The sequence below is a fragment of the Lethenteron reissneri genome, chromosome 49, assembly GCF_015708825.2.
Source record: "Lethenteron reissneri isolate LAM-NWPU_2019-01 chromosome 49, ASM1570882v1, whole genome shotgun sequence".
Taxonomy (NCBI): Eukaryota; Metazoa; Chordata; class Hyperoartia; order Petromyzontiformes; family Petromyzontidae; genus Lethenteron; species Lethenteron reissneri.
In genome coordinates this window covers 242,091-267,483 of record NC_083827.1, presented here as the reverse complement: position 1 = coordinate 267,483, position 25,393 = coordinate 242,091, and the positions used below count along the sequence as shown (strand labels likewise).

General features: G+C 52.3%; 1 protein-coding gene across 7 annotated transcripts in view; it reads left to right on the top strand.

The window, feature by feature from the left end:
• The window catches only part of LOC133354898 (putative tyrosine carboxypeptidase MATCAP2), a 65,213-nt gene that overhangs the window by 19,273 nt on the left and 20,547 nt on the right, over positions 1–25,393 (top strand). For 4 of the 7 annotated variants that reach the window (XR_009756643.1, XM_061572076.1, XM_061572075.1 and 1 more), the window contains 5 exons: positions 2,757–3,619; positions 7,869–8,083; positions 8,684–8,892; positions 9,483–9,626; positions 21,089–21,221. Coding sequence is in view for 6 of the 7 variants with exons in the window: in XM_061572076.1 (XP_061428060.1) it covers positions 7,891–8,083; positions 8,684–8,892; positions 9,483–9,626; positions 21,089–21,221 (679 nt within the window). In the remaining variant the exon portion in view is untranslated. The remainder of the gene's footprint in view (positions 1–2,756; positions 3,620–7,868; positions 8,084–8,683; positions 8,893–9,482; positions 9,627–21,088; positions 21,222–25,393) is intronic. The other 3 variants (XM_061572078.1, XM_061572077.1, XM_061572079.1) reach the window with 3 other exon arrangements.

Below are 25,393 nucleotides of genomic sequence, written 5' to 3'. Positions count from 1 at the left end.
GGACCTGCATATTCAGGGGGTCTTGGCGGCATACCGGATGGCACCCCACGCAGCTACGGGGTTTTCCCCCTTTTACCTTATGTACGGTCGCGAACCCGACCCGCCTGTTCGCGCCCAGCTGCAGATCCCCGACCCGCAAGGAAAAACTAAATTGGCTGACCACGTCAAATTTAATTTGGCTAAATTAACAGAGGCGCGGGATGCTGCGAGGTTGAACTCGGACCTCCGTCAAAAGGCGAACGAGCGCCTCAGGTTGGGTCGGGCGCATGTCATACAGTGGAAACCGGGGGACAGGGCATGGTTGCACTGTCCCCAAGTACCCCTGGCTACCTCCCCTAAGCTGGCGCGGCCGTGGCGGGGCCCTGTGGAAGTGGTCGAGGTCTTGCGACCACAGTGCGTGCGCATTCGTTGGGGGAAGCGGCGATGGTTCGTGCACCCCTCTCGGTTGAAACCTTTCGTCGCGGCACACAAACCCACTTCACACATGCGTGGCCAGACGTGTGGGGGGTCGACCGACTCACTAGGTCCGTCTCCACCGCGCTCACCTAATGCCTTGCCGGCCGTGCCACCTCCAGGTGCATCGAGACTGACGGGCTCACGCCCGACCACCCCTTCTGGGGATACCAACAGTCACGAAGCATCAGAGGAGGCCTCGCTCCCGGACGGACGATTACCACCTGACGGTCCGCCACCCGGGGTTTCCCCGTGTGAGGGGCCCGCCGCAAGGACACGCGCAAAAATGCGCAGACTGTTGTGAAACCGCAAGATGTGTATATATGTTGTGTTCATTGTGTGTTGTGTGGGGGGGGTGTGTTCCCTGCCCATTGAATTCACATACGTTGGGCTCACCTGCTGTTGTGTGTATGGTGGCTTCGCTACAAATTGTATATAGCTTGTTCTTACGGTATCCGTATTTATTCAGGGGGGGTGCGTCGGATTGTTCCCTTTCGGGGTTGAGGGTTTGTTGTTGTCATTGTTGTTGTTGTTGTCGTTGTTGCTGTTGTTCCTTCATGTTAGCGTTAAAAACGTTTTTTTAAGGCACACGCGGGGGTCCAGGGGTTAAATAACCTTTATTGGAAGTTGTTGCAGCCGGGACGGCTGCGAGCTGTACAGGGGGGGGTGATGTAGGGCTGTTACAGAGGGTCTGTTTGTGTAGGGCTGTTTGCATAAGGGCTAACGGAAAACAAACACAGTGGGCGGGGACTCCGTGAGCACACGGGGTGGTGCCCGCAACGACGTCCGTACTGGACGGCGTGAGGGGGGTTTCGATCCTCTAGGGGGGTATAAAAAGGGTTGAGCCAGAGAGCTCGGGGCTCAGTCTTAGAGTAGTTAAGGGAAGAGAGAAGACCGGCCAGATAGGCCCTGGACTCCCCCTGGGACACCGCCCTTGTAAGGGCAGTGCAGGCTGGAGCCAGTGGCGTGGTCCCGGAACCAGAGTCAGACCTCTGGGATTCCGGGTACCGTAGCCCGACTAACCAGTGTCGGGCCAGACAGCCTCCCCTAGCTCGTTAGCGGAGGACTCGGCTAGGAAGGCTAGCTAGGGGTGAATTCCCAGTTGTACGGGTGAGGGGGCCGATACATCCCTCCAGTACTGTAAAGACATTGTGTAAATAAATACGTGTGCCTTACCCCGTTGTCCACGAGTCTTCAAGAACACTTCATGTGCATTGGATTTTGAGTGTGACGACCTTGTGCTGCGTGGGGTTTTTTCCATGTTCTGTGGTTTTTGTTGAGCGTGGATTCCACACTAAAGGCATTCACTGAGGCTTTCTTGGGTAAATAAAGTTTCTGCTTGTGATGTTAACATTGCCACATAATGCCTACAAATGGTTGACATCACACGGCCGCTTTCGAGAGAAAACCGTTGCGATGCAGGTTGTGAACAATCCAGTCAATCTGCTGAATAAGATATACAAGGCTCACCAAGACATCGAGGGATTACTAAGCCAATCTGTGTCAACGAGTGGCCTTGTACTAAGTTAATTATCCCCTGACCTTGGGGGCGGAGTGGTGGCGCAGTGGTACTTGCACTGCACTATGAACACAGTTCCATTCCCGGCCATAACTAACATCATTGGCAAGTTACCGGTATATCTGAATTTGTCCTGGACCTCCCCTCCTACTTCTACCAACCCGCATACACCAGCATAGTGAAGTATGGACAAACACCCCCACCATGACCGGCAACAGCATGGGAAGGCCTTAACCCAGCAATGCCTTGACAAAAGGCTGAAAACTATTATTATTGGTATGTATCCTGACCTTGTGTGTAGCAACACAAACAAACGCGTAGAACAGTATTGCGCGGGTCTTTTGTTATTGCTGCAAGTTTGTACATGAGCTGCTGTGTTCAGCTTTGTCAGCTCCTATGCTAATGAGTGGACCTTGTGTTTATTACACTGTAGCACACGAGGATAGATATCTTCATTCTCAAATAAATATTTAGGCTGTGCTCACCTCCATTGATAGTCTTGAACCAGTGGTGGAAATTCCACAGTCCTTTGCCAAAGGCCAGGCTATCCATAGTGCCCACAATATTGACTTAACACAAAATGGTACTCATTTTATTGACCCTGAAAAAACGATGTGCATGAAAACACTGACATATGGTGTTGTTTCAATAGCTGCAGTTACAAAAATAGTGAGTTTGCAAATCTGTCATTGATGTGGCTTTTTCCTGAGACCTGGAACCCTGTACTTAGCTGCCTTTTATTGGTGACATCTTTTTTGGTGTTGTTATGGTATTGCCGCCATAGAATCACTCTACTGGCCGGGACGAGAGCTCACCAAGAAGACCACTCTGGCCGCTCCGGTGACAGTGCAGGCTGGCTGCCGACTGTCTCAGTACAACCGACAGCTGCCACAAAATGATGACAAACCAGAACAATATGACCGTAGGTCTTCCCAAATAGACTGGGCCTCACAGAATAGTCAGATGCTGCAAAGAGACCAGGTACCACAAACTCACAATAAGCCATCACTAAAATACCAGCAGCTGCAACCCGAACAGACGTCACAAATCAACCACTGGGTGTTGAAACATGACTGCATCGTACAAACTGAGCAAGTGTTGCAGAACAGCCGATTGCCACAAAAAGACCAGGTGGCAAAAATTATCCAGCTTTCACAACATAATGGCAAGCCATCGCAAAAAGTTCAGTCTTCACAAAAAAAACACATTTTACAGATCAACCACTGGGCGTCAAAATATGACTGCATGTCACAAACTCAGGAGGCGTCACGTAAAGTAGCACAAACCAAAAGCAGTCCCCAAAACGGAGAGGTATCACGAAGCCAGAAAGGGGCGACACAAAACCGGTTCCCACTGCGCACCGGCAGTGCGAGGAGCTTCACAGCAGTAGCGGCGGTGAACGCGGCACCGTCCCCACTGCTGCCACCGCCATTCTCACGATTCTACCCCACACAGCGTGAGCCTCACTCCAGCAAGCGGAGCTCGGCGGCGGCCCCAGGAAAGACGAAGCCAGGCTCTGCACGAGTCTCGCGGCGGCCGTCCGCCCAGACGCTCGCTTTCCCGCATGAGGAGGCAAAGAGTTGCTCGTCAGCTACCACCGCCGCCTCCACCTCCGCCGCCACCTCTGCCGCCACCTCCGCCATCCTGGTGCGTTTTGCCGAGTTACTGAGCGAGGTTTAATTCTGCCGGGGTAGCAGTGTCGACTTTTGATTGTAAAGTCACAATTTAAATTTGTTTTATTTCAGGGTTAAGTAATTCATTTCAATCATTGTCAGAGTCTTCATCATCATGAACACCATCATCATCGTCGTGGAGATACATTATTGGTGATTGTGTGCTTTGGAGAAGCACCCTGCAACAGTCACCCTGTAGCAGTCTTGTTCCAAAGGGAAAGAACTCCAACCCCCAAGGACAAGTCTGCAAGTTTTCTGAGCATTTCTGTGAGGGAAACCCTTCAGCCTGGATAACATCATGGGAAATGGTGGAGTTGACTCTGCTGGGGCTGCAGTACTTCAAATATTGGAGGAAGAAGCCACCTCCTGTTAGTGACTGGCTGATGTGCCATCTGTTGAGGAAGTACAAAGAGCCATCCAGAGCCTGAGACCAGAAAAAATGCCAGCAGAGATGACCTCGAAGCGAACTGCTGAGGGAAGGTGGTGAATTTGTTCAAGCTGTCCAATATGACAGGAGTACAATTAGCTGGACCACAGGAGGGACCCGCAGGATTGGAAGGATACCCTGGTGGTTCCCCTTTTTAAGAAGGGGGAAAGCACATAATACTCTTTGGGTCTTTCCGTAAAGTCACGTAGATAGAAAAATAATAAAAAATCACGACGTTTAGATCACAACACAAGCAATCGTCTTCAGGTGAAAAAATACAGTAAGAGAGCAGCTGAAACAGGATGTTATAGAGACCTAAGATGGGTGCAGCCCAAGGGTAAGTGGACAGGGTTAGAGATGGTATTTGCATGTAAATGTAAGATCGGAGGGCGCCCTGAGGCTGTGGGGGTGGCCATTATATTGAGAGAGATTAGCATGTCAATGTATTGTGAGAACGGAGGGCGTCTTGAGGCTGTGAAGGTAGCCATTGTATTGTGAAAAAACGAGAGCCACTGCCACATCGAGGGAAAGGAGCATCGGTGACTGTGCTAGTAAGACATGCAGCCTGTCAATGCAAAGACCTCCAACCTAGTAATGCAACTCAGAGAGTCGAAAATAACTGCAAACATCGGCAGGTAGGATGGAAACATCAGAGACAAGTTATGACTTAAACTGGTTAATAACGTCCTTCCAATGATTGCTCAGTTTGTACCCATCTTCTTGGTTGAAATTGTGTCTGTGTTTATATATCTGGATGGCTTCATGAACGAATCTTTCTTGATAGCCAGAAGGTTTGCAGAGTACCTTTGTCTTGGAAAAATTAATTTCGTGTGTTCCCACAGCGTTAAAGCAATGATCAGATCTGCCTTGTGTTCATGAACACGGTCTGAGACATGTCGCTTAGTTTCCCCAATGTAAGTACTGCCGCAGACACAAGTTAGTTTGTAGACACCGGGGTATTGCATGTCAGGGATCACATCCTTCACAGATGGGATCAGATCACGAATTTTATGTATTGTGTTGAATTGAACCTGGATCTTGTGTTTGCTCATGATTTTGGAAATCTTTTTGGTGACCCCTGCTGTATAGCAAGGTGATGGTTTTGATTGGGTCATCAGATGGTTTTCTCCCAACGTTTGGATTGTGCAGTCCGAATATCCATTCATCTTGAGGGTTTGGTGTACGTGGTCCAGTTCACTGGCTAGGTGGTGATGGTCGGAAATGCAATGAGCCCGATGGTATAGAGTTTTGATGAGGGAATTCTTCTGGGCTGGATGGTGATGGGAGTCAGGTTTTAGATAGGCATCTGTGTGGGTGGCTTTCCTGTAGACAGTGTCCCAATGAGCCATCTGGTCTCTTTTCGATTAACACATCCAAGAATGGTAACTTGCCATCCTTTTCCACCTCCATGGTGAATTTGATGGCTGGGTGTATGGAATTGATGTGGTTGAAGAATTGGTTCAATGCTGGCAGGCCATGTGGCCAGATGATGAATGTGTCATCTACGTATCTCTTCCACAAGGAAGGACGTAGGATGGATGCCTGGATGGCACCTGTCTCAAAATTTTCCATGAAAACATTGGCTACTACTGGAGATAAGAGAGAACCCATTGGGGTACCGTCAACTTGTTTATAGAATGTACCATTCCAGGTGAAGTAAGTGTTGGTAAGGCAGTGTCTCACCAGGGCCGGTACATCAGCATTCAATCCTTGTTGGACCAAATCTTCAATTATTGCAATGGTGTCAGGCACATGAACTTTGGTAAACAAAAAAACTACATCGAAACTGACAAGCAAATCACCTGGAGCTAGTGAGATGTCTTTAATTAGAGAAACCAAGTGAGCTGAATTAAGTACAGCTGAGGTGGTCTTGCCAGTGAATGGAAGCAAGGTCTCAGACAGAAATTGGGCTAGTTTGTAGGTGGGTGAGTCAATGATGGAGACGATAGGATGGAGAGGTGTACCTTCTTTATGGATTTTTGGTAAGCCATAAAATCTGGGTGGTCTAGCAGCAGATGGTTTTAGACAGAGCCACTTGGTTGGTTCGATTAAAGATGTCGAATCAGTGATGATATTGTTGGTTTATGTAACCAGGTGGTTGGTAGGATCTCTATGGATTTTGGTATAGCTACCATCATTCATTAGGTCCTGTATTTTGATTCTGTATGTGGTTTTATCCATGATGACAGTGGCATTGCCCTTGTTGGCTGAGAGGATGACTGTCATCTCTCTTCTTGATTCTTTCGGTAAAGTCACGTAGAAGGGAAATAATAAAATAATAAAAATAAAACATAATAAAATACAATTCTCACGACGTTTCGGCCACAACGCAAGCAGCCGTCCTCAGGTGTAGAACAGGTCTGTCGGAAAGACAGTGTCTGAAATTCAGTCCTCAGGTGAGAACGGCTGCTTGCGTTGTGGCCGAAACGTCGTGAGAATTATTATGTTTTATTTTTATTATTTCCCTTCTACGTGACTTTACTGAAAGAACCAAGAAGATGAATCCCTGCAGTCACGAAAGCTTTAAATACAAATTTGTCATCTCTTTTTCAGTTGAGCAAGCTCAAAGCGCTCATCTTTGCTGATGTTGCTAAAAGGTTTCTTAGCGTTTTTGATAATTGCAGCGATTTACGATCTTGCCACATCTGCAGGAATGTGTCCCAAACCCTTAGTGGCTATGTCGACCTGGGCAATGATATCATCAACTGAGATGTGTTTAGGGGTGACTGCGAATTCAACCCTTTAGCTAGTACCGATTTTAGGCTGTTGGAAATTGGGCTGTTACTCTGATTGATAACAATCTTGTCAACGTCTAACTTTTATTCGTGTGGATCTGGCTTCTTCCTAGACAGGAGGCTGAACTTGGCAATCAGGTTCTCTTTGCATTTAGCTGACATTGAGGTGGCTGAAGAGGCTGTCATGTTATCTACATGGTCCCATTCAGATGTAGACACTTTTTTCTGTCAATGCTAAGTGTGATTGCAAGAGAGTCTTGTCTAAATGTTCTAGTTCAAATCGGAGCAATCTTGTTCTCTCTGAGACCAGGGCTAGGCCGACCCTAAACAAGATCCGTTTAGCGTTAGGAGAAGTGACAGCAGCATATGTGAGTTTAAAGGCGATCAGTATTACCTTGGTGTCACGGCATCTCTTCAGAAAAGTGAGCGACTCGATCAGATGAGCCTTCTTGTCTCGAAGTCTGTTAAGAGATCTAATAGACCCAAAGAGTATGAATTCCTGCAGTCACGAAAGCTTTAAGTCAAGATAAAGCACATAATGTAACAGTTACACAGGCACCTCCCTCCTTAGTGTGCCAGGAAAGGTCCTTGCAAGGATTATTCAACATCACCTCCTTACCTCCTTACCAGGCACACTGAGGAGAGGCTTGCAGAGCCCCAATCTGGTTTTAGAATGAGGTGGTCCAGCCGCTCCTTCCGTTTCTGGATGATCATTCCGCTCATGAAGCCGATGGCAGCCACCCCTTGAGGCCAGTGAGGAAGCCGAGGGGCCCGGTCATGACATCGCCGCCGATGAGCGCCCCTGGCCATGGGCCGCGCCGCCACTGTGGTCTCTGCACGCCATTGCCCTCCCCGCTCTTCTCAGGCCGGCCTATTCCGTCTGCGCCACCACCTCCTACTCCCCTCTTAAGGATTCCCGATGAAAAGTGGACTTGCTTGTCATGAAGCATCTCCAAGAGCTCCTCTATGCCGGTGGGTGTCTCGCCTTGTCAGAACCGATCAAGCCAGGCTAACTTGGGAACCGCCATCCCTGCCTCTGCTCTGCTCTGCTATGTTTATAGCTACAGGTGACGAGCAGGTCACATGCCGGATCGGACAGTGGGTATGCCTGTGGTAGGGTCACCTGTGGTAGGCAAAAGGCACGTTGTGGGCGACCTGCGTGTGGCGGGGAGAAGCCTGGACCTTTCCCAGAGGCCGGTGGGCAGCACGCAGCACGACCTCACGGGAGACGGAGCCCAGGACGAGTTCCGGCACCTTCCACATCTCCTCCAGCGCTGTGAGCTGTCCCATCACGTACCACTCATCATCATCACCACCACCACTTAATATTTCTACCACGTCTCCCATACAGGATGTCTCGAGGTACTCTGCAGTAGTCTAGTCAAGAGGGACCTGTGGCAGCTGTTTCTCGTGTGGCACAAAGTGAACGGCAGCTCCAGCCTGCAAGTGGGGGCGAGACTGCTCTTTTGTATTAGGCAGTTAAGTAATTTGCAAGTTATTTGGCAAAGTAGGACCATGACATCAGCATACATGGCCAAAAATGTTTTCCAAAAATATCATGGGTTCTTGTCCATAATGTTAACACTGCATAATTATGGTTAACTAGAGGATAGCCCCTCCTGCAGGCAGGGTTATCTTTCCCATCAACTCAGTCCCCTTCTCTCAAATATCACCCCCTTATCAGTTTCTCCACTATTGGATCTGCGCCTCTTCTGTTGGTCACTCCCAAACTCAACAGATATGAATCCAGCTCCAGTTGCTCGATTCATAGCATGGTGTGCTAACTAAGCAACGCACCAACGAGCGTTAACATTGTGACCATGACCTCCAGTGCCACATCTTCGGCTTCTCTCTCCCCACGTTTTTCCTGGGGCAGGGCGCGGACTGGATTTGGGGCCCTGCCGTGGTGTGTCGGCACGCCCGCCCTGCCTTCTCGCCGCCATCAAACCACGCAATGTGCAGCGCGAACGTGGGCGCTTCGTGCGCGCCGGCTTCGCATACAACCCGCGTTTCGAGTACGCGAACCCCACCGATCCCGTGCTGCTTGCGCGCTATGCTGTTCCGTCGAACTGCTTCCTGCCACAGGTAGGGGCAAGGGGTAGCTCCTGGGGGGGTTCACGAGAGGTCCAACATTCGCGTTCACTTAGTTCGCAACGTTAGCGACCATGCACCATTGCGCCACTTACTTCTGCAGGTCGGGGTGCACTGTGCGGCATCACGAGAATGTTTGGCATACTCAGAGGGCTTCTGTCAGAGCTGTTTGAGGGTTTGTTTCGTGGTTAAGGTCAAGCGCTTGTGTTACGATTTGTGCTAGGGTTTGTGTTCGTATTTGGGTTTACGTTAAGGGTTGAGGTAAAGGCCTGTTTTAGAGTTAGGTGCTGTTTGACTGTTTTAGGACGAGTGTCGGTTTCAGTTTAGAGTTCTAAGATTAAGGTCTATGAGGATTTGGGCTATTGCCAAGTTTTGTTTTCGGATTAGGGTTGTTGCCAGGGTGTTATGGTCATTTATAGGATGAGGATTATTGCGAGGGGTAAAGTTATAGGTAGGCTATATATAAAGGTTATGTTTAGTGTTTGCTTGGGCTCTTTTTATGGTCGTGGTAATATTTTACTCATAGGAACATGGCAATGTTAAGGGGCATGGCTACATTTTCTCACCTTGTCTTTCCTGCCCAGGCTGTGAGCATCCTGGAGCGGACACTGAGCCGGTATGGCAGCTACGAACACTTTGAGCAGGACATGGGGGGCGACGTGCTGTCCCCTCGCCGTATCTGGGCTCACGTGCGCACCTACATGGAGAAGGAGGGCTGCCTCGGCGAGGTGGGGTTGCTTTGCGACGTGAACCCTCGGCGTGTTTTGGCTGGAAGCGTGTTTCCCCTTCTGCGTGCAGCAGCCAAGAAAACAGCAGTGAGGTGCAAGAGGCTGGGTCTCAGTAGAGAAAGTAACTGCAAATACAGCGGGAGCAGTAAACACCTCCCCATGTTCTTGTTTCTTTCGGTAAAGTCACGTAGAAGGGAAGTAATAAAATAATAAAAATAAAACATAATAAAACAATTCTCACGACGTTTCGGCTACAACGCAAGCAGCCGTCTTCAGGTGAAGAATGAGACACTACCAAACTAGGAGCTTATATATAAGCTGCATTGGGGGTTGAAGAGCGCCTTAACAAAAAGAATGTGCATGTGAAGAGGGATTTAGCATATTCATGGAAAATGCGTAGGCGTTGGGCGGGGGGGTGTCAAAGTCATATTATGCCCATGCATTATGCAGGATCAGCAGCAACCAAGGGGGGTGCAGGGATTAGCAGTAACAAAGGAAAGGAATGTTAATGATATGTAGCTGCAGTTACTCAACAACCACGTAGAAAACTAAAGTATAAACTACATAAAAAACTAAAGTATAAACTGCATCGCACCATCAGTATACTTACTATACTCTATAATAAGCTGAGTTACTAACAGCAAGTAATACATTACAATTTTACCTCGTAAAAATTCTATAATATGCTTCCATCTAAACCTTATTCTCTTACATCACACGAGCATATACCGTACTATATACTGCCATAGATAAACCCAACATTAAATTATATACTGTATTGCTGTAAACCAACCTATATCTTATACATTTAATATCACACTATGTATTATTCTACACACCCTAATGTGTATCGAAATGGTTTATTACGTCCTTCCAATGATTGCTGAGCCAGAATCCATCTTCTCGGTTAAAGTTGTCTCTGTGTTTGTATATGTGGATCGCCTCATGAACGAATCTCTCATGATAGCCAGATGGCTTGCAGAGAACCTCTGTCTTGGAGAAGTCAATATCATGTGAGCCCACTGAGTTGTAACAGTGATCTGCCACGGCTGAGGTGTTAGTCCTACCGTGTTTCAGGTCAGCTTTATGTTCACGGATGCGGTCCGAGACATGTCGTTTGGTTTCCCCAATGTAACTGCTACCACAGAGGCAACTTAGTTTGTAGACGCCAGGGTACTGTATGTCTGGAACCACATCTTTTACAGACGGTACCAGATCACGGATTTTATGTACTGTGTTGAATCGGACCTGGATCTTGTGTTTAATCAGGATTTTGGAGATCTTTTTTGTGACCCCAGCAATGTAGGGTAAGGTGATGGTCTTGAAAGGCTCCTCAACAGGATCCTTCTTGATGGTTGGAGTGATGGCTTTGCGGATTGTATAGTCGGAGTAACCATTTGCCTTAAGAGCTTGGCGTACGTGTTTGAGTTCACTGGAAATGTGTTCATGGTCGGAGATGCATTGGGCTCTATGATATAGAGTCTTGATGAGGGAATTCTTCTGAGATGGATGGTGGTGGGAATCCGGTTTTAGATAAGCATCCGTGTGGGTGGCTTTCCTGTAGACAGAGTGGCTCATTGAACCATCAAGTCTCCTTTTGATTAGGACATCCAAAAAGGGTAGCTTGCCATCATTTTCGACTTCCATGGTGAATCTGATGGCTGGGTGTATGGAATTGATGTGGTCGAGAAATTGGTCTAGAGCAGGCCGGCCATGTGGCCAGATGACCGGCCTGCTCTAGACCAATTTCTCGACCACATCAATTCCATACACCCAGCCATCAGATTCACCATGGAAGTCGAAAATGATGGCAAGCTACCCTTTTTGGATGTCCTAATCAAAAGGAGACTTGATGGTTCAATGAGCCACTCTGTCTACAGGAAAGCCACCCACACGGATGCTTATCTAAAACCGGATTCCCACCACCATCCATCTCAGAAGAATTCCCTCATCAAGACTCTATATCATAGAGCCCAATGCATCTCCGACCATGAACACATTTCCAGTGAACTCAAACACGTACGCCAAGCTCTTAAGGCAAATGGTTACTCCGACTATACAATCCGCAAAGCCATCACTCCAACCATCAAGAAGGATCCTGTTGAGGAGCCTTTCAAGACCATCACCTTACCCTACATTGCTGGGGTCACAAAAAAGATCTCCAAAATCCTGATTAAACACAAGATCCAGGTCCGATTCAACACAGTACATAAAATCCGTGATCTGGTACCGTCTGTAAAAGATGTGGTTCCAGACATACAGTACCCTGGCGTCTACAAACTAAGTTTCCTCTGTGGTAGCAGTTACATTGGGGAAACCAAACGACATGTCTCGGACCGCATCCGTGAACATAAAGCTGACCTGAAACACGGTAGGACTAACACCTCAGCCGTGGCAGATCACTGTTACAACTCAGTGGGCTCACATGATATTGACTTCTCCAAGACAGAGGTTCTCTGCAAGCCATCTGGCTATCATGAGAGATTCGTTCATGAGGCGATCCACATATACAAACACAGAGACAACTTTAACCGAGAAGATGGATTCTGGCTCAGCAATCATTGGAAGGACGTAATAAACCATTTCGATACACATTAGGGTGTGTAGAATAATACATAGTGTGATATTAAATGTATAAGATATAGGTTGGTTTACAGCAATACAGTATATAATTTAATGTTGGGTTTATCTATGGCAGTATATAGTACGGTATATGCTCGTGTGATGTAAGAGAATAAGGTTTAGATGGAAGCATATTATAGAATTTTTACGAGGTAAAATTGTAATGTATTACTTGCTGTTAGTAACTCAGCTTATTATAGAGTATAGTAAGTATACTGATGGTGCGATGCAGTTTATACTTTAGTTTTTTATGTAGTTTATACTTTAGTTTTCTACGTGGTTGTTGAGTAACTGCAGCTACATATCATTAACATTCCTTTCCTTTGTTACTGCTAATCCCTGCACCCCCCTTGGTTGCTGCTGATCCTGCATAATGCATGGGCATAATATGACTTTGACACCCCCCCGCCCAACGCCTACGCATTTTCCATGAATATGCTAAATCCCTCTTCACATGCACATTCTTTTTGTTAAGGCGCTCTTCAACCCCCAATGCAGCTTATATATAAGCTCCTAGTTTGGTAGTGTCTCATTCTTCACCTGAAGACGGCTGCTTGCGTTGTAGCCGAAACGTCGTGAGAATTGTTTTATTATGTTTTATTTTTATTATTTTATTACTTCCCTTCTACGTGACTTTACCGAAAGAAACAAGAAGATGAATCCCTGCAGTCACGAAAGCTTTAAATCGAAACCTCCCCATGTCTTCACTAACGCCGCCTTACAACAGAAATAACAAGCCTTAGATAGCTTATCATCAATCCCATAGGTCCCGCTTTCTTCAAGTGGAAATGAGCCCTTATTTGACTACAATGATTACCCTAGTAAATGCTGTGCCTGATGACTCAGACAAATTAAGTTTATTATTTTGTAAATAAACTGATTTATGGGACATAATGATTATGCCTCTTTCCTGCAGTATTGGGCAGCATAGGTGGTGCTGGGTGTCTGGTTACAAGTCTCGCCTCTAGAATTTGCATCGTGTTGGGTGTATGGTTACAAATCTCACCTCTAGTATTGATATCATCTTGATTTGAAGCTTTCGTGACTGCAGGAATCCATACTCTTTGGTTCTTTCGGTAAAGTCACGTAGGTGTAGAGGAGTAGGGGAGAGTAGTGGCGTCGTGTGCGCTGTCCAGTGCGATGACATCACGGGACGTGGGGTCACGCGCGCTGGACAGTGCACATGACGTCACGTCTCCTAGGGTACTTAAGGGATACCCCGTGACGTAAGCGGGGTCACTGTGGGAACGGGGAAAGTAAACAGGGTGAAGAGGGAACCAGGGGTAGAGAGAGGGATCAAATAGAGAAGCCGGTGGTAGCCGATAGAGGTGCTTCTTTCTCCGGTCGGTGGAAAGCTTTAATAAACCCTGGCGGAAGCCCTTAACTTACCTCCGTCTATGAGTACGTCCGTCGGAACTACTCAACAACTGGTGTCACTAGTTGACACCGTCGCCACAATGTCTAAAGTGGGCGCACGGCGTAAGAACCCACCGGCACATGACTTGGAGGGTGCCGAAGGCGGAGAGGAGGCTCCAGCAGCGACCCCGGAGCCCGGGACCCCGGTGACGGTCCCCATGGAGACGAGCGGGCCGGAGCGGGAGGAGTCGGCAGCCGGGAGTGCCAGCTCACCGCCGCCACCAGAGACGGAGAGCGTCCCCGCAGCCCTGCTGCAGCAGGTCCTGCAGGCGGTGGGGCAGCTCACCGTTAGGTTGGCCGAGGTGGAGGCGCGGACGCAGGCAACCGGCCCGCACTCGGGACGGGAGCAACCGTCAACCCCCATCGTTGAAACCGCCGCCGTTTTCCCGGTGGTCGCTCCACCGGAAATGGCCGCCATGTTGGCTGCGACGCAGTCCGCGGCGGCCATGTTGGCTCGGGAGTTGTATGCGGCCGCTGCTACGGCTGCGACGCGGCGGGTGGCGGCCATTGTTGCTGCGACGCCACAAGTCGGCGCCATGGCTGCCATGGCGACCGCGACGCCGGGTCTCTCAACCGGCGTGGCCGGAGTTTCTCGGCACGCTGTTCCTGCGGGACCAGCCGCCGGCGACGACGCGGCTCCACATCAAGCTGCGCCCGCCGGGGGGGCCCCGGGTAAGTACGCGCCGCCGGGGTGGGCAGCGGCAGCAGCCGCAGCGGCAGTCGCCGCTGCCCCGTACATCGCCGTGCCGCCGGAATGGGCCGCGGGTGCTGCCGCGGCTCCGCCCGTCGCCACGCTCACGGGGCCGGCCACTGGCTCCGTGTTACACTGCTGCGACTACAGTGTGGCCCGGGGAGGCCGCAATGCCGCCGCCCCTCGCCGCGTCGCCGGAGGTTTCCGCAGCTACGGCCGCTGTCCCGCACCTCGCTGCGCCGGCGGGATGGGCCGCGGGGGCCGCTGCAGGCCCGAATTATACCGCCGCGTCTTCGGCGTGGCCCGTGGAGGCTGCAACACCGTGGTCCCTCGCCGCATCACGGGAGGCTTCGTACGCCGCCGCTGACAGGTGGGTCGCGAAAGCGGAGGCGCCTTCACACCTCGCTGCGTCTATGGCGTGGCCCATGGGGGCCGCAACTCTGCCGCACTTCGCTGCGTCTACGGTGTGGCCTATGGGGGCCGCAACTCTGCCGCACTTCGCTGCGCCTACGGCGTGGCCCATGGGTGCCGCAACTCTGCCGCACTTCGCCGCGCCCGGGGCGTGGCCCGCGGGGGCTGCAGCACCACCGCACCTTTCCGCGTCTTCGGCGTGGCCCACGGGTGCCGCAACGCTGCCACCGCCGCACCACCTCGCGTCCGCCGGGTGGCCCACAGGTGCCGCTTGGCTTCCACACCTCGCGGCGCCACGCGGCCAATGGCTGCGCCGGTTACCCGACGTTGCGCCGTTTGTCGCGAAAGGGGGCGACTGGTCGGCCTTCCAGGACCAGTTCGACGCGGCATACATGTCGGTCGGCTGGTCCATGGAGGGAGGCCTTGCCTGCGCTTCCGACCTGCTTGGATGAGAGGGCTCTGCAGTCCTTCAAGTCCATCCATCCAGCCAATCGGGCTACGCTCCCGGTGGCCTATATCCAAATGGCCAACGTTTTTGAGCCGCCATCCTGCACGCAGCTAAAGTTTTCGCTGCGGCGGCGGGAGGAGGGGGAACTGCCGCTGGCCTTCCGCTGCTCGCTCCTGGCCCTGGCGCAGGCTGCATACCCTCACCTGTATGGCAGGGCACTTGATTCTATGGCCTTGGGGAAGCTGCTTGACCTGGCAAGGGAGCTAGGAATTGCTCTGTCGATCAACAATGATCGGCAGATCACATCCTTGGCGGTCGCCGAAAACATTCAGGCGCACCTCTCCCTCCGCCAACAGCCTTGGATGGCGGCGTGTGCGGGGGTCCCGGCGCCGGACGGGGGGGCCGCCTCTCAGGGGGTGGACACCCTCGCGGCCCTGGCGATGTCCGATCATCGAGGAAGGGGGGCGGGTGGTCGCCATCCAGAGCAGCGGTGGCGGCCGGTACCTTCCCGTTCGCAGGAGGCGGCCACGGTGGCCTGCTTCCGCTGTGGTCATCGGAGCCACATTGAGCGGGGCTGCTGGAATGCCCCGGGGGCCTTTGGAAAAGGGGCTCCACCTTCTCCCGGACCCTCGTTGGCATCGGGTCCAGGGCCCCAGGCGAGTCGCGACGCATCATCTGCGCGGCCGCTCCCTTCACCTCATGCATCTAGCGGGGCTAGGGCCCATCGTCATGGGGTTGTCCTCGAAGGGTCGGGTGCACCATCGTCATCACCCCCTCAATGGCCCAGACAGACCCGCCACTGGGATGCGCTTGCGCATCGGATGGTGGCGGCAACTGCCAGCTCCTCAGCGGTGGCAGGACATGTGCAAGGGGTGAACGTTCGCCTCCTGGTGGATACGGGGGCGTCGGCCACCATTATTTCTGAAGCCATTTTCGGGCTGCTACCCCGCAGCGTGGGTCCGTTAAGGCCGGTTCACGGGGCTTGTGTCGTCGTGAACGGCGGCAGTTTGGGCATCTTGGGCCACGTAGCGTCGGTTCGGGTTGACGAGATTGAGTTGGCCGGGCCTATTTTGGTCTCCAGGACCTTGGCAGTGCCATGCCTCTTGGGGACCGACGTTTTGTCTAGGATGCCCATCCGAATTCTCGTTGACCAGGGCTGTGTGGAAATGCCGCTAGGGAGGCGGCTGCAATTCCTACAATCGCCTACCATCCTGTCTCCCTTGGTCGCCGGTGTACGGGCCTTGAATAAAGCGCCGGTGACCGTACCGCCGGCGTCACAAATCCTGCTACCTCTTAGGTTGCGCAAACCGCTCGAAATGGGCTCCACGGAGACGGGTATCCTGTCCCCGTCAAGCTACTTTTCAAGGATGAAGGGGTTGGTTGGCGCCTTGACAGCCGTGTCGGGGGGCCAGGACCTTTTTTTGCAGGTCCTCAATTCGGGACCCGTGCCGGTCGTAGTCCCGGCCGGCGCCGTCCTGGCGCAAGCGACCCCGGCTCCTCCACCCGAGAGCGCTGCCCCGGATGGAGGGGTCGTGGCGGGCGTGATGCGCACGGGGGACCTCGACGCATCATGGATCGCCACATTGTGCGACGAGAATGCCTCGTTGTCCTCCGGGGAACGTCGGCAACTCCGCGACCTCATCGAGCGGTTCACCGATGTGTTCAGCCAAAGTAAGTTTGATCTGGGTCGCACTACTCTTTTGGACCACCACATAGACACGGGCGACGCGGCCCCTATTCGACTTAATTCCCACCACTTTAGCCCAGCGGAAAAAGATCATGTCCGCTCGGCTGTCGACGAAATGTTGGCGGCGGACATCATCTCCCCATCTACTAGCCCTTGGGGTGCCCCCATTGTGCTAGTCAAGAAACGGGACGGGAGTCACCGGTTCTGCGTCGATTTCCGTAGATTGAACAAGATCTCGGTGGCTGATGCATATCCATTGCCTCGCATGGATGATTCCCTGGACGCCCTCTCGGGTGTGCGGTTCTTTTCGACTTTAAATTTGCTCTCCGGCTTCTGGCAATTGCCACTGGATGAGGCCTCTAGACCCAAGACAGCGTTCCGCACGCCCCAGGGGTTGTTCGAGTTCAATCGGCTTCCTATGGGTCTCCATTCGGCCCCGGCCACCTTCCAGCGTCTCATGGAGATGGTCTTGGCAGGGCTGCAGTGGGAGTCTTGTCTAATCTACTTGGATGACGTTATTGTTTTTGGCCGTACGTTTGGCTAGCACTTGCATCGCCTCGAGGCGGTGTTCGTCAAAGTGCGTGCTGCTGGCTTGAAATTCAACCCCAGAAATGCCACTTGCTACAACCATCGGTGAAGTATTTGGGACACATTGTTAGCGCGTCAGGTATCGCCACGGACCCGGATAAAGCGGCTTGTGTCCGGACGTGGCAGACTCCCACATCTGTTGCGGAGATTTTGCGACAATTGCGAAGCCACTGCACGCCCTTTCCGCCAAAGGCCAAAGGTTTCACTGGGGCGCGGAGGAGGAGGCGGCTTTTGCGGCGCTTCGCACGGCCTTGGCGGATGCGCCGCCCTTGGGGTACCCGGATTTTTCGAAACCCTTCCTGCTCGATACGGATGCCAGCGACACGGGAATTGGGGCTGTCCTGGCCCAGGTGGTCGACGGGGTTGAGAGGGTGGTAGCCTATGGCAGTCGCGTTCTGTTCCCGACGGAACAGCGATATTGTGTGACCCGGAGGGAGCTTTTGGCCATAGTTTATTTTGTTCAGTTGTATAGACCCTATTTGTACGGTAGGCTGTTTACGGTCTGAACTGACCACGCGGCCCTGCAATATTCGCTGAGGATTAGTCAGCCCTCGGGTCCGCTGTCTCGCTGGCTCGAAGTGCTCCAGGATTACCCCTTTGATGTAATCCACAGGAAGGGGACACAGCATGGAAATGCGGACGGTTTATCCCGATTGCAGGCGGCGGGTGTGCTTGCGCCCTGGGCTCTAGCCGTTGCAAGGCTCCAGGGGACGTTGCGGCCCAGTTGGTCGCGTCGGCCGAGGCGGCCACCCCTACAGGTGCGGCGGGGCCCGCGGATTTCGGCCTTGGACTCCCCCGGGAGGTATGGTCCAGCTTGCAGATGGAGGATTCCTCTCTGCTGAAGCTACGGCGCCGCGTCGGGCGTAAGGCCCGGAGCTCAACTTCGTCGGCTGCCCCGGCGATCGCCGTGCATGACGGACTCTTCATGCGTTGGGATGCCCAATTGGAACGCTTTTGTGTGGTTGTGCCCACTAGCCTGTGTGGTAAATTAACCCGAGCCATTCACGAGAAGCTTATGCACCTTGGCTACCACAAGACCTTATTGACCCTTAAGCGGGACTAATACTGGCCGGGTGTTGAGGGTAACGTGGCACTGATTTTGAAGGGTTGCCACGACTGCGTGCGGAGGAAGGGCCCAGTTGTCCGGGACCGGGCCCCGCTGCAGTCCATCCGGGTTTCTCGCGTTAATGAGCTTGTGGCGCTCGACATTTTGGGGCCATTCCCTGCATCCCAACGGGGCCACAAATACCTCTTGGTGGGCGTTGAGTACCTCACACGTTGGCCCATGGCATGGCCTTTGGTCAATCAGTCGGCCTCTTCTATCACCGAGGCCTTCGTCCAGGGGTACGTGTTTGACAAGGGCGCGCCGGAACAATTGTTGACTGACCAGGGGCGGAATTTCTCGTCTAGGTTGCTCAAGGAGGTGTGTGACCTCCTTGGCACCAAGAAAATCCGCACTTCGCCCTACCACCCCCAGTCAGACGGGATGGTAGAGCACTTGAACCGCACCCTTATGTCCATGCTGTGCCACCAGGTGAACACGTCCCAGTCAGACTGGGACCTGTTTGTCCCGGGGGTCTTGGCGGCGTATCGGTTGGCCTCTCATGCCTCCACGGGATTTTCGCCTTTTTATTTGATGTACGGTAGGGAACCGGAGCCCCCGGTGCACGTCCAAATGGACGTTGGCTCCTCCAGGAAGGAGTCGGCGGTGCCCGCACCTTTGAAGGTCGCGCTTGACCGGCTGCGCAAGGCGCGACAGGCTGCTGCCGAGAATTCCGCCAGCCGGCAGGTGGCTAATGAACGGCTGCCCAAACACCAGGCAGCTGGCCTCCCGTGGGTAGTGGGTCCCCAGGTCCTCGTTAGCACATCGGCCAAATTGCATCGCCCTTGGCAGGGCCCCGTGAAGGTTGAGGAGGTCCGCCGGCCGCAATGCGTCCGGATTCGGTTCGGTCGCCAGCAGTGAATAGTGCACCCGTCCCGGCTCAAACGTTATGTTCCATCTACCCTGGGGGATCCACCCCCAATTCCGGAGCGGCCGGCTGATGATGTATCCGGCGTGCCTGACCGGCCGGGTCTCGTTGACGGAGGTGACGTCCGGCCTGTGTGTGTGCCCCCAGGCCCCTCCCGAGTGAGGCCGACAGAGACCCCCCAGTCACCGGAGGCCACGGCGGTGGGCCTATTGCCCGCTGACGGGCCACCTGCACGGGTAGCGGATGCCACACGGGGGAGCGGGCCAGCAGCGTATACCCGCTCGAGGGGGTTGCGGCTCCGGTGACGGCCCTGATGGCCGTTCAGCAGGCCCAGCCCCTGGCGCCCGTTCGGCGCTATCCGGCGGATGAGGCCTTCGGGCTCTATTTCTTTTGTTTTTTTGTTGTTGTGGTTGTTGCTGTTCTGCTTGAGGGGCCGTGCTGCCCTAAGGTTGAGTTGTCTAGCAGCCGGTTTTACCTTCAGGCACACGCACTCATGATTGTTCGGTCTTCGGTCCGGTGTGGGGCCCCGCTGAGTTACTAACAGTAAGTAATACATTACAATTCTATGTCGCAAAAAATATAATATGCTACCATCTAAACTTTATTCTCTTACATCACACGAGTCTACACCGTACTATATACTGCCATAGACAAACCCAACATTAAATTATATACTGTATTGCTATACACCACTTTGTATTATTCTACCCACCCTAATGTATATCACACTGCTGTATATTCACTATACAATTACGATACTATATGTTTCTTTGTACATTGTATTAAGCATTACAATTTTATACTATTTATTATTATACAATCCGCTATACACTGTACCATTGACCGTCATGTAAAAGATACTAAGAGGAAGCAACGAAATATATCAATGGGAGGAGTAGTGAGGGAGACTTGCAGCGGAGCAAAGAATCCATTCCCTGCAGCTTATTGAAGAGTATATTTAGTATACTGATGATACTATGTAGTTTATACTTTAGTTGTTTACGTGGTGGTTTAGTTACTGCAGCTACATACTATTAACACTCCTTCCCTTTATTAATGCCACCCCTATCCCCTCCCTTTGATGCTGCTAATCCTGCATAATGCACGGGCATAATGACTTTAAACCCCTCGCCAAACCTCCTACGCATTTCACAAGTAGTACTAATCGCATATCTGCATTTCCCATAAATATGCTAAATTCATCTTGATATGCAAATTATTTTGTCAAGGCGCTCTTCGCCCCTCCATCCCAGCTTAAATAGTCGCTCCAAGCCTGGGGCTTGTCATTCAGACTTTGTCTCCTCGACAGACCTGTTCTCCACCTGAGGACGGCTACTTGGCGTTGTGGCCGAAACGTCGTGAGAATTATTTTATTATGTTTTATTTTTATTATTTTATTATTTCCATTCTACGTGACCTTACCGAAAGAACCAAGAAGATGAATCCCTGTAGTTACGAAAGCTTTAAATCGAAAGGTAATGAGTTTGTTTGTGGCTCTCATCCACCGCGTGTTGTTGAGTGGTGCAGGTGGTGGCGTAGTTGTTGCTCTCACCCACTGCATGGCGCTGGCTGTTGTAGGTGGTGGTGTGGTTGAAGCTCTGACCCACTGTGTGGTTCTGGCTGCTGTAGGTGGTGGTGAGCCTGCACGACGACCTGCTGTCGCGTGCCTCCATGACAGTGCAAAACGGCCGCCCCACGCTATGCATCAACACGGCAGCGGCGCGTGAGCACTGGCTCGAGGGGATGCTGCAGCACGAGATCGGTGAGCGCGCATGCGAGGTCTACCGCCAAGCCAAGGGATTTACAGTAAACCATTGTTAATTCGACATATGGGGCTCTGGCCTTGCCGAATTATCCAATATTCTAAATTATGTACAATGGTACTCCCCAGTGCCTCCAATATATATTCTTTTTTATTCTCCAAACCTTTCACACACCATACGCATTGACACATCTGCATCAATTCTATCCGAAACTTTGGATTTGTTTAGCAGACTAAGGGATTTATACTTCAGTCCCTTTCTATTACTTCTTGATGTAGGTGTGGACAACATTTCTGAGAAGGTTGGCTTGCACAGAGTGCATAAACAAGGTGAAGTCCAAAGCAAAAGGTCTGCACTAACGCTCAACATGCGTGCCTCCACTAGACTGAATCATTATTTTGGTCGCCATTTCGGCTCGTGGAGAATTACTTCTTCCATTTATATAAAAGTAAAAAATTGTGGGTTTGTGTGTGGTCGCTCGCTTGGCTCTCCAACGGTGGGGTTCGCGTAAAAAGAAAATAGCCAGTTACCATGCCGTAAGCCCCGCGATCAGCAAGTGCTATTCCTTTTTCACATCCCTCAAATTTTAATTAGTTTAATTAGCGATTTAGTGTGATTTTTGTGCGCTTTACAATTATTTATTTATGGCGCTTGCACGACCATACCAACTCACGCGCCTTTGGTGGGGGGGGGGGGGAACATTTTCTTTCGCGTTAAAAATGCTATAAAATACACTATACGCTGACGTAAATTATTCACTGTGTCATGTCCCACCCCACCACGATGCGTGCAGTTACTAATATACACAGTCGCTAGATGCTAGCACTATAGGCAGTAGATCATTTATTTATTTATCACGCGCGCATGACCATAGCAACTCACGCGCCTTTGGTGGGGGGGGGGAACATTTTCTTTCGCGTTAGAAATGCTATAAAAATCTTCACTGTGTGATGTCTCCCTCACCTCGATGCTTGCAGTTATTACTACTGAAGTACCCGTCGAGGACGCTTGACAACGGAGTTGAGGCACACGTATATTTATTTAACAAGTTGCCAGTACAGGACAGCCCTAGAGGGGGTAGCGGCCCCCTCACCCGTATAACTCAGGGAATACCCCTAGCTATCCATAGCCTATCCCCTGAGTCCTCCACTAAGAGCTAGGGGAGGCTGTCTGGCCCGACACTGGTAATCGGGCTCGGTACCCGGAGTCCCAGAGCACTGGCTCTGGTTCACGGGACCACGCCACTGGCTCGAGCCTGATCCCGTGGGGCCCTGATAAGGGCGGCGATCAGGGGGAGTCCAGGGCTCTAGCTACGACGTCTTCCGACTTCTTAGCTTAACTATAACATAACTGACTAAGCCCATATAACGACCCCTTTTTATACCCAACCCTCCTTGAGGGGTGGGGCCCCGGGGGATCGTAACGCCGAACCAGCCCCCCCCCAGGGTGTCTGGCTCGGACGTCGCAGAGGGCATCTCCCTGTGCACACACGTAGCCCCGCCCACTGTGTTTCTTTCCCATAGGCTGCCATGCATAACGGCCCTCTCTCCAACGTCCCTACATCACTCCCCCCCGCATAGCTCGCAGCCGTCCCGGCTGCAACAATTTCAACAAATGAATCTTTACCCCTTGACTCCCCCCGTGTGTGCCCCATTTTTTTTCCATTTAACAGAACGAGAATTAACCAACAACACTAACAATGCCCCTAAAGGGAGAACAAACCGACGCGCCCCCCCCCCCGAATAAATACGAAATCCGTAGAGGCAAGATATGTACATTTCCCGGAACCCTCAGCGCACGCACAACACGCACACAAGACGCACACACACACACAGCCATAATACAACAACGCGCCAAGAGCGCCACACGAACGCAGCGTCCAGCAACAATAGCACACGAAAGTGTACCAGAAAACGCAAAAAAAATAAAAAAAATTTTCTTCTTATTTTCGTTTCGTTTTCACTTCTTGTTCGCGTTCCAGTGTTTTTATAAGAGTCTGCGCATTTTAGCGCGCGTCCTTGCCGCAGGCCCGTCACAAGGGCCAACCTCAGATGGCGGACCATTCGGTGGCCGCTGTCCCATCCGAGGCGAGTCCGCAATTGGAGTGGCGGGACCCTCGGCATCCCCCGTGAGGGATGTGCGCGAGCCCGTCATTCCGGGAGAACCTGGGGGCGGGGCAACCGGCAAGACGTCAGGTGAGATCAACAGAGGCGGACCCTCCGGGTCGGTCGACCCCTCACATGCTTGGCCCTGCGCGTGTGGAGCAGAGTCCCGCACCGCAACGAAGGGTTTTAGTCTAGAGGGGTGAACGAACCACCGGCGCCTCCCCCACTTGATACGAACGCACTGCGGTCGCAAAACCTCGACCACCTCGACGGGGCCCCGCCATGGCCGTACCAGTTTCGAGGAGGTCGCAAGCGGTACCTGGGGACAGTGCAGCCATGCCCTGTCCCCTGGCTTCCACTGCAGCACGTGCGCGCGCGCAAGTCTGAGGCGCTCATTCGCCTTTTGGCGCATGCGGGAATTGAGCATGGCAGCATCCCGCGCCTCAGTTAGCTTTTGAAGGTTAAATTTAACGTGCTCGTCCAATTTAATTTTACCTAGAGGCGCGGGGATCTGCAGCTGTGCCCGAACAGGTGGGTCATGTTCGCGACCATACATGAGAAAGAAGGGTGAAAATCCCGTGGCAGCATGGGGGGCCAATCGATATGCTGCCAGGACCCCTTGAATTTGCAAGTCCCAATTGGTCTGTGACTCCGAAACCAGGTGCGACAACATAGACGTGATGGTACGATGCAGACGCTCGACCATCCCGTCAGTTTGTGGGTGATAGGGAGAGGTACGAATCTTCTTTGTACCTAGGAGATCACAGACTTGTTTGAGGAGGTTCCCGGAAAAATTTTTACCCTGGTCGGTCAGCAGCCGCTCCGGAGCACCTTTGTCCATGACGTAGCCTTGGACAAAGGCGTCCACGATGGCTGCTGCCGACTGATTTGCCAGGGGCCAGGCCATAGGCCAGCGTGTGAAGTATTCGACCCCTGTTAGCAAATATCTATTGCCCCTAGGGGTGGCGGGAAACGGCCCCAGGATATCCAACGCTACGAGTTCGTTCACCCTGGAGACTGTGATGGACTGCAACGGCGGGTTCGACTCCCGAGCTGGTGGTTTGCGTTGCGCACACCGGGGGCATGCTGCCAGGAGATCCGTGACATCCCGTGTCATGCCCGGCCAAAAAAAATCCAGCTGGAGCGAGGCGAGGGTCTTTTGGGTACCCAGGTGGAGGAGGCGCTCATGAGCAGCCCACACCACCTTACCCCGTAACCCCGCAGGAACTACCAGCCGGTGACGGTGGGATTTACCGTCCCAATGCATGAGCAAGCCCGCGTGTATTTCCCAATTGTCGGCATCACCCGTCCCACACCCCCTCTCCCTGGCGCGACGACGCAGCGCGAGGAGGGAGGCGTCCTCCATCTGGAGGCGTCCCCACTCAATCACAGGCAACCCAAGCAGGGAATCCCTTCCCTGTTTCCCGATCTCATCGGGGAGCGATGTGTCAACATCGGCGGCGGCCGCCAGGACTGGAACCGTCATGTCCCCAGCTGGCTTGCAACGCCCCGACCCCAGGAGGCATGCGCATTCGGAGGTGGTTGGCATGCGCGACAGAGCGTCCGCATTTGTGTGGCGAATGCCCTTACGATAGGTGGTGTCAAAATCGAAATCCTGGAGGACCTCCAGCCATCGGGACAATTGTCCCGATGGCTGTTGAACCTTCAGGGCGTACTGCAGTGCCGCATGATCCGTACGGACAGTGAAATGCTGACCGTACAGATATGGGCGGTACTGTTGGATGAAGAAAACAATTGCCAACAGTTCTCTACGGGTGACACAATATTTTTGCTCCGCTGGAGACAACACCCGACTGCCGTACGCAACCACCCGTTCCACGCCATCAACCACCTGGGAAAGCACGCCTCCGATACCTGTGTTGCTCGCGTCGGTGTCGAGCAAAAACGGCCTCGAAAAATCGGGGTAAGTCAAAGGAGGAGCCTTCACCAATGCATCCCGAAGGGAGCAGAAAGCTACTTCCTCATCCCGACCCCAGTGGAACCGAACCCCTTTTGATGTCAAAGCATGTAGGGGTTTGGCAATTGTAGCAAAATTAGCGACGAAC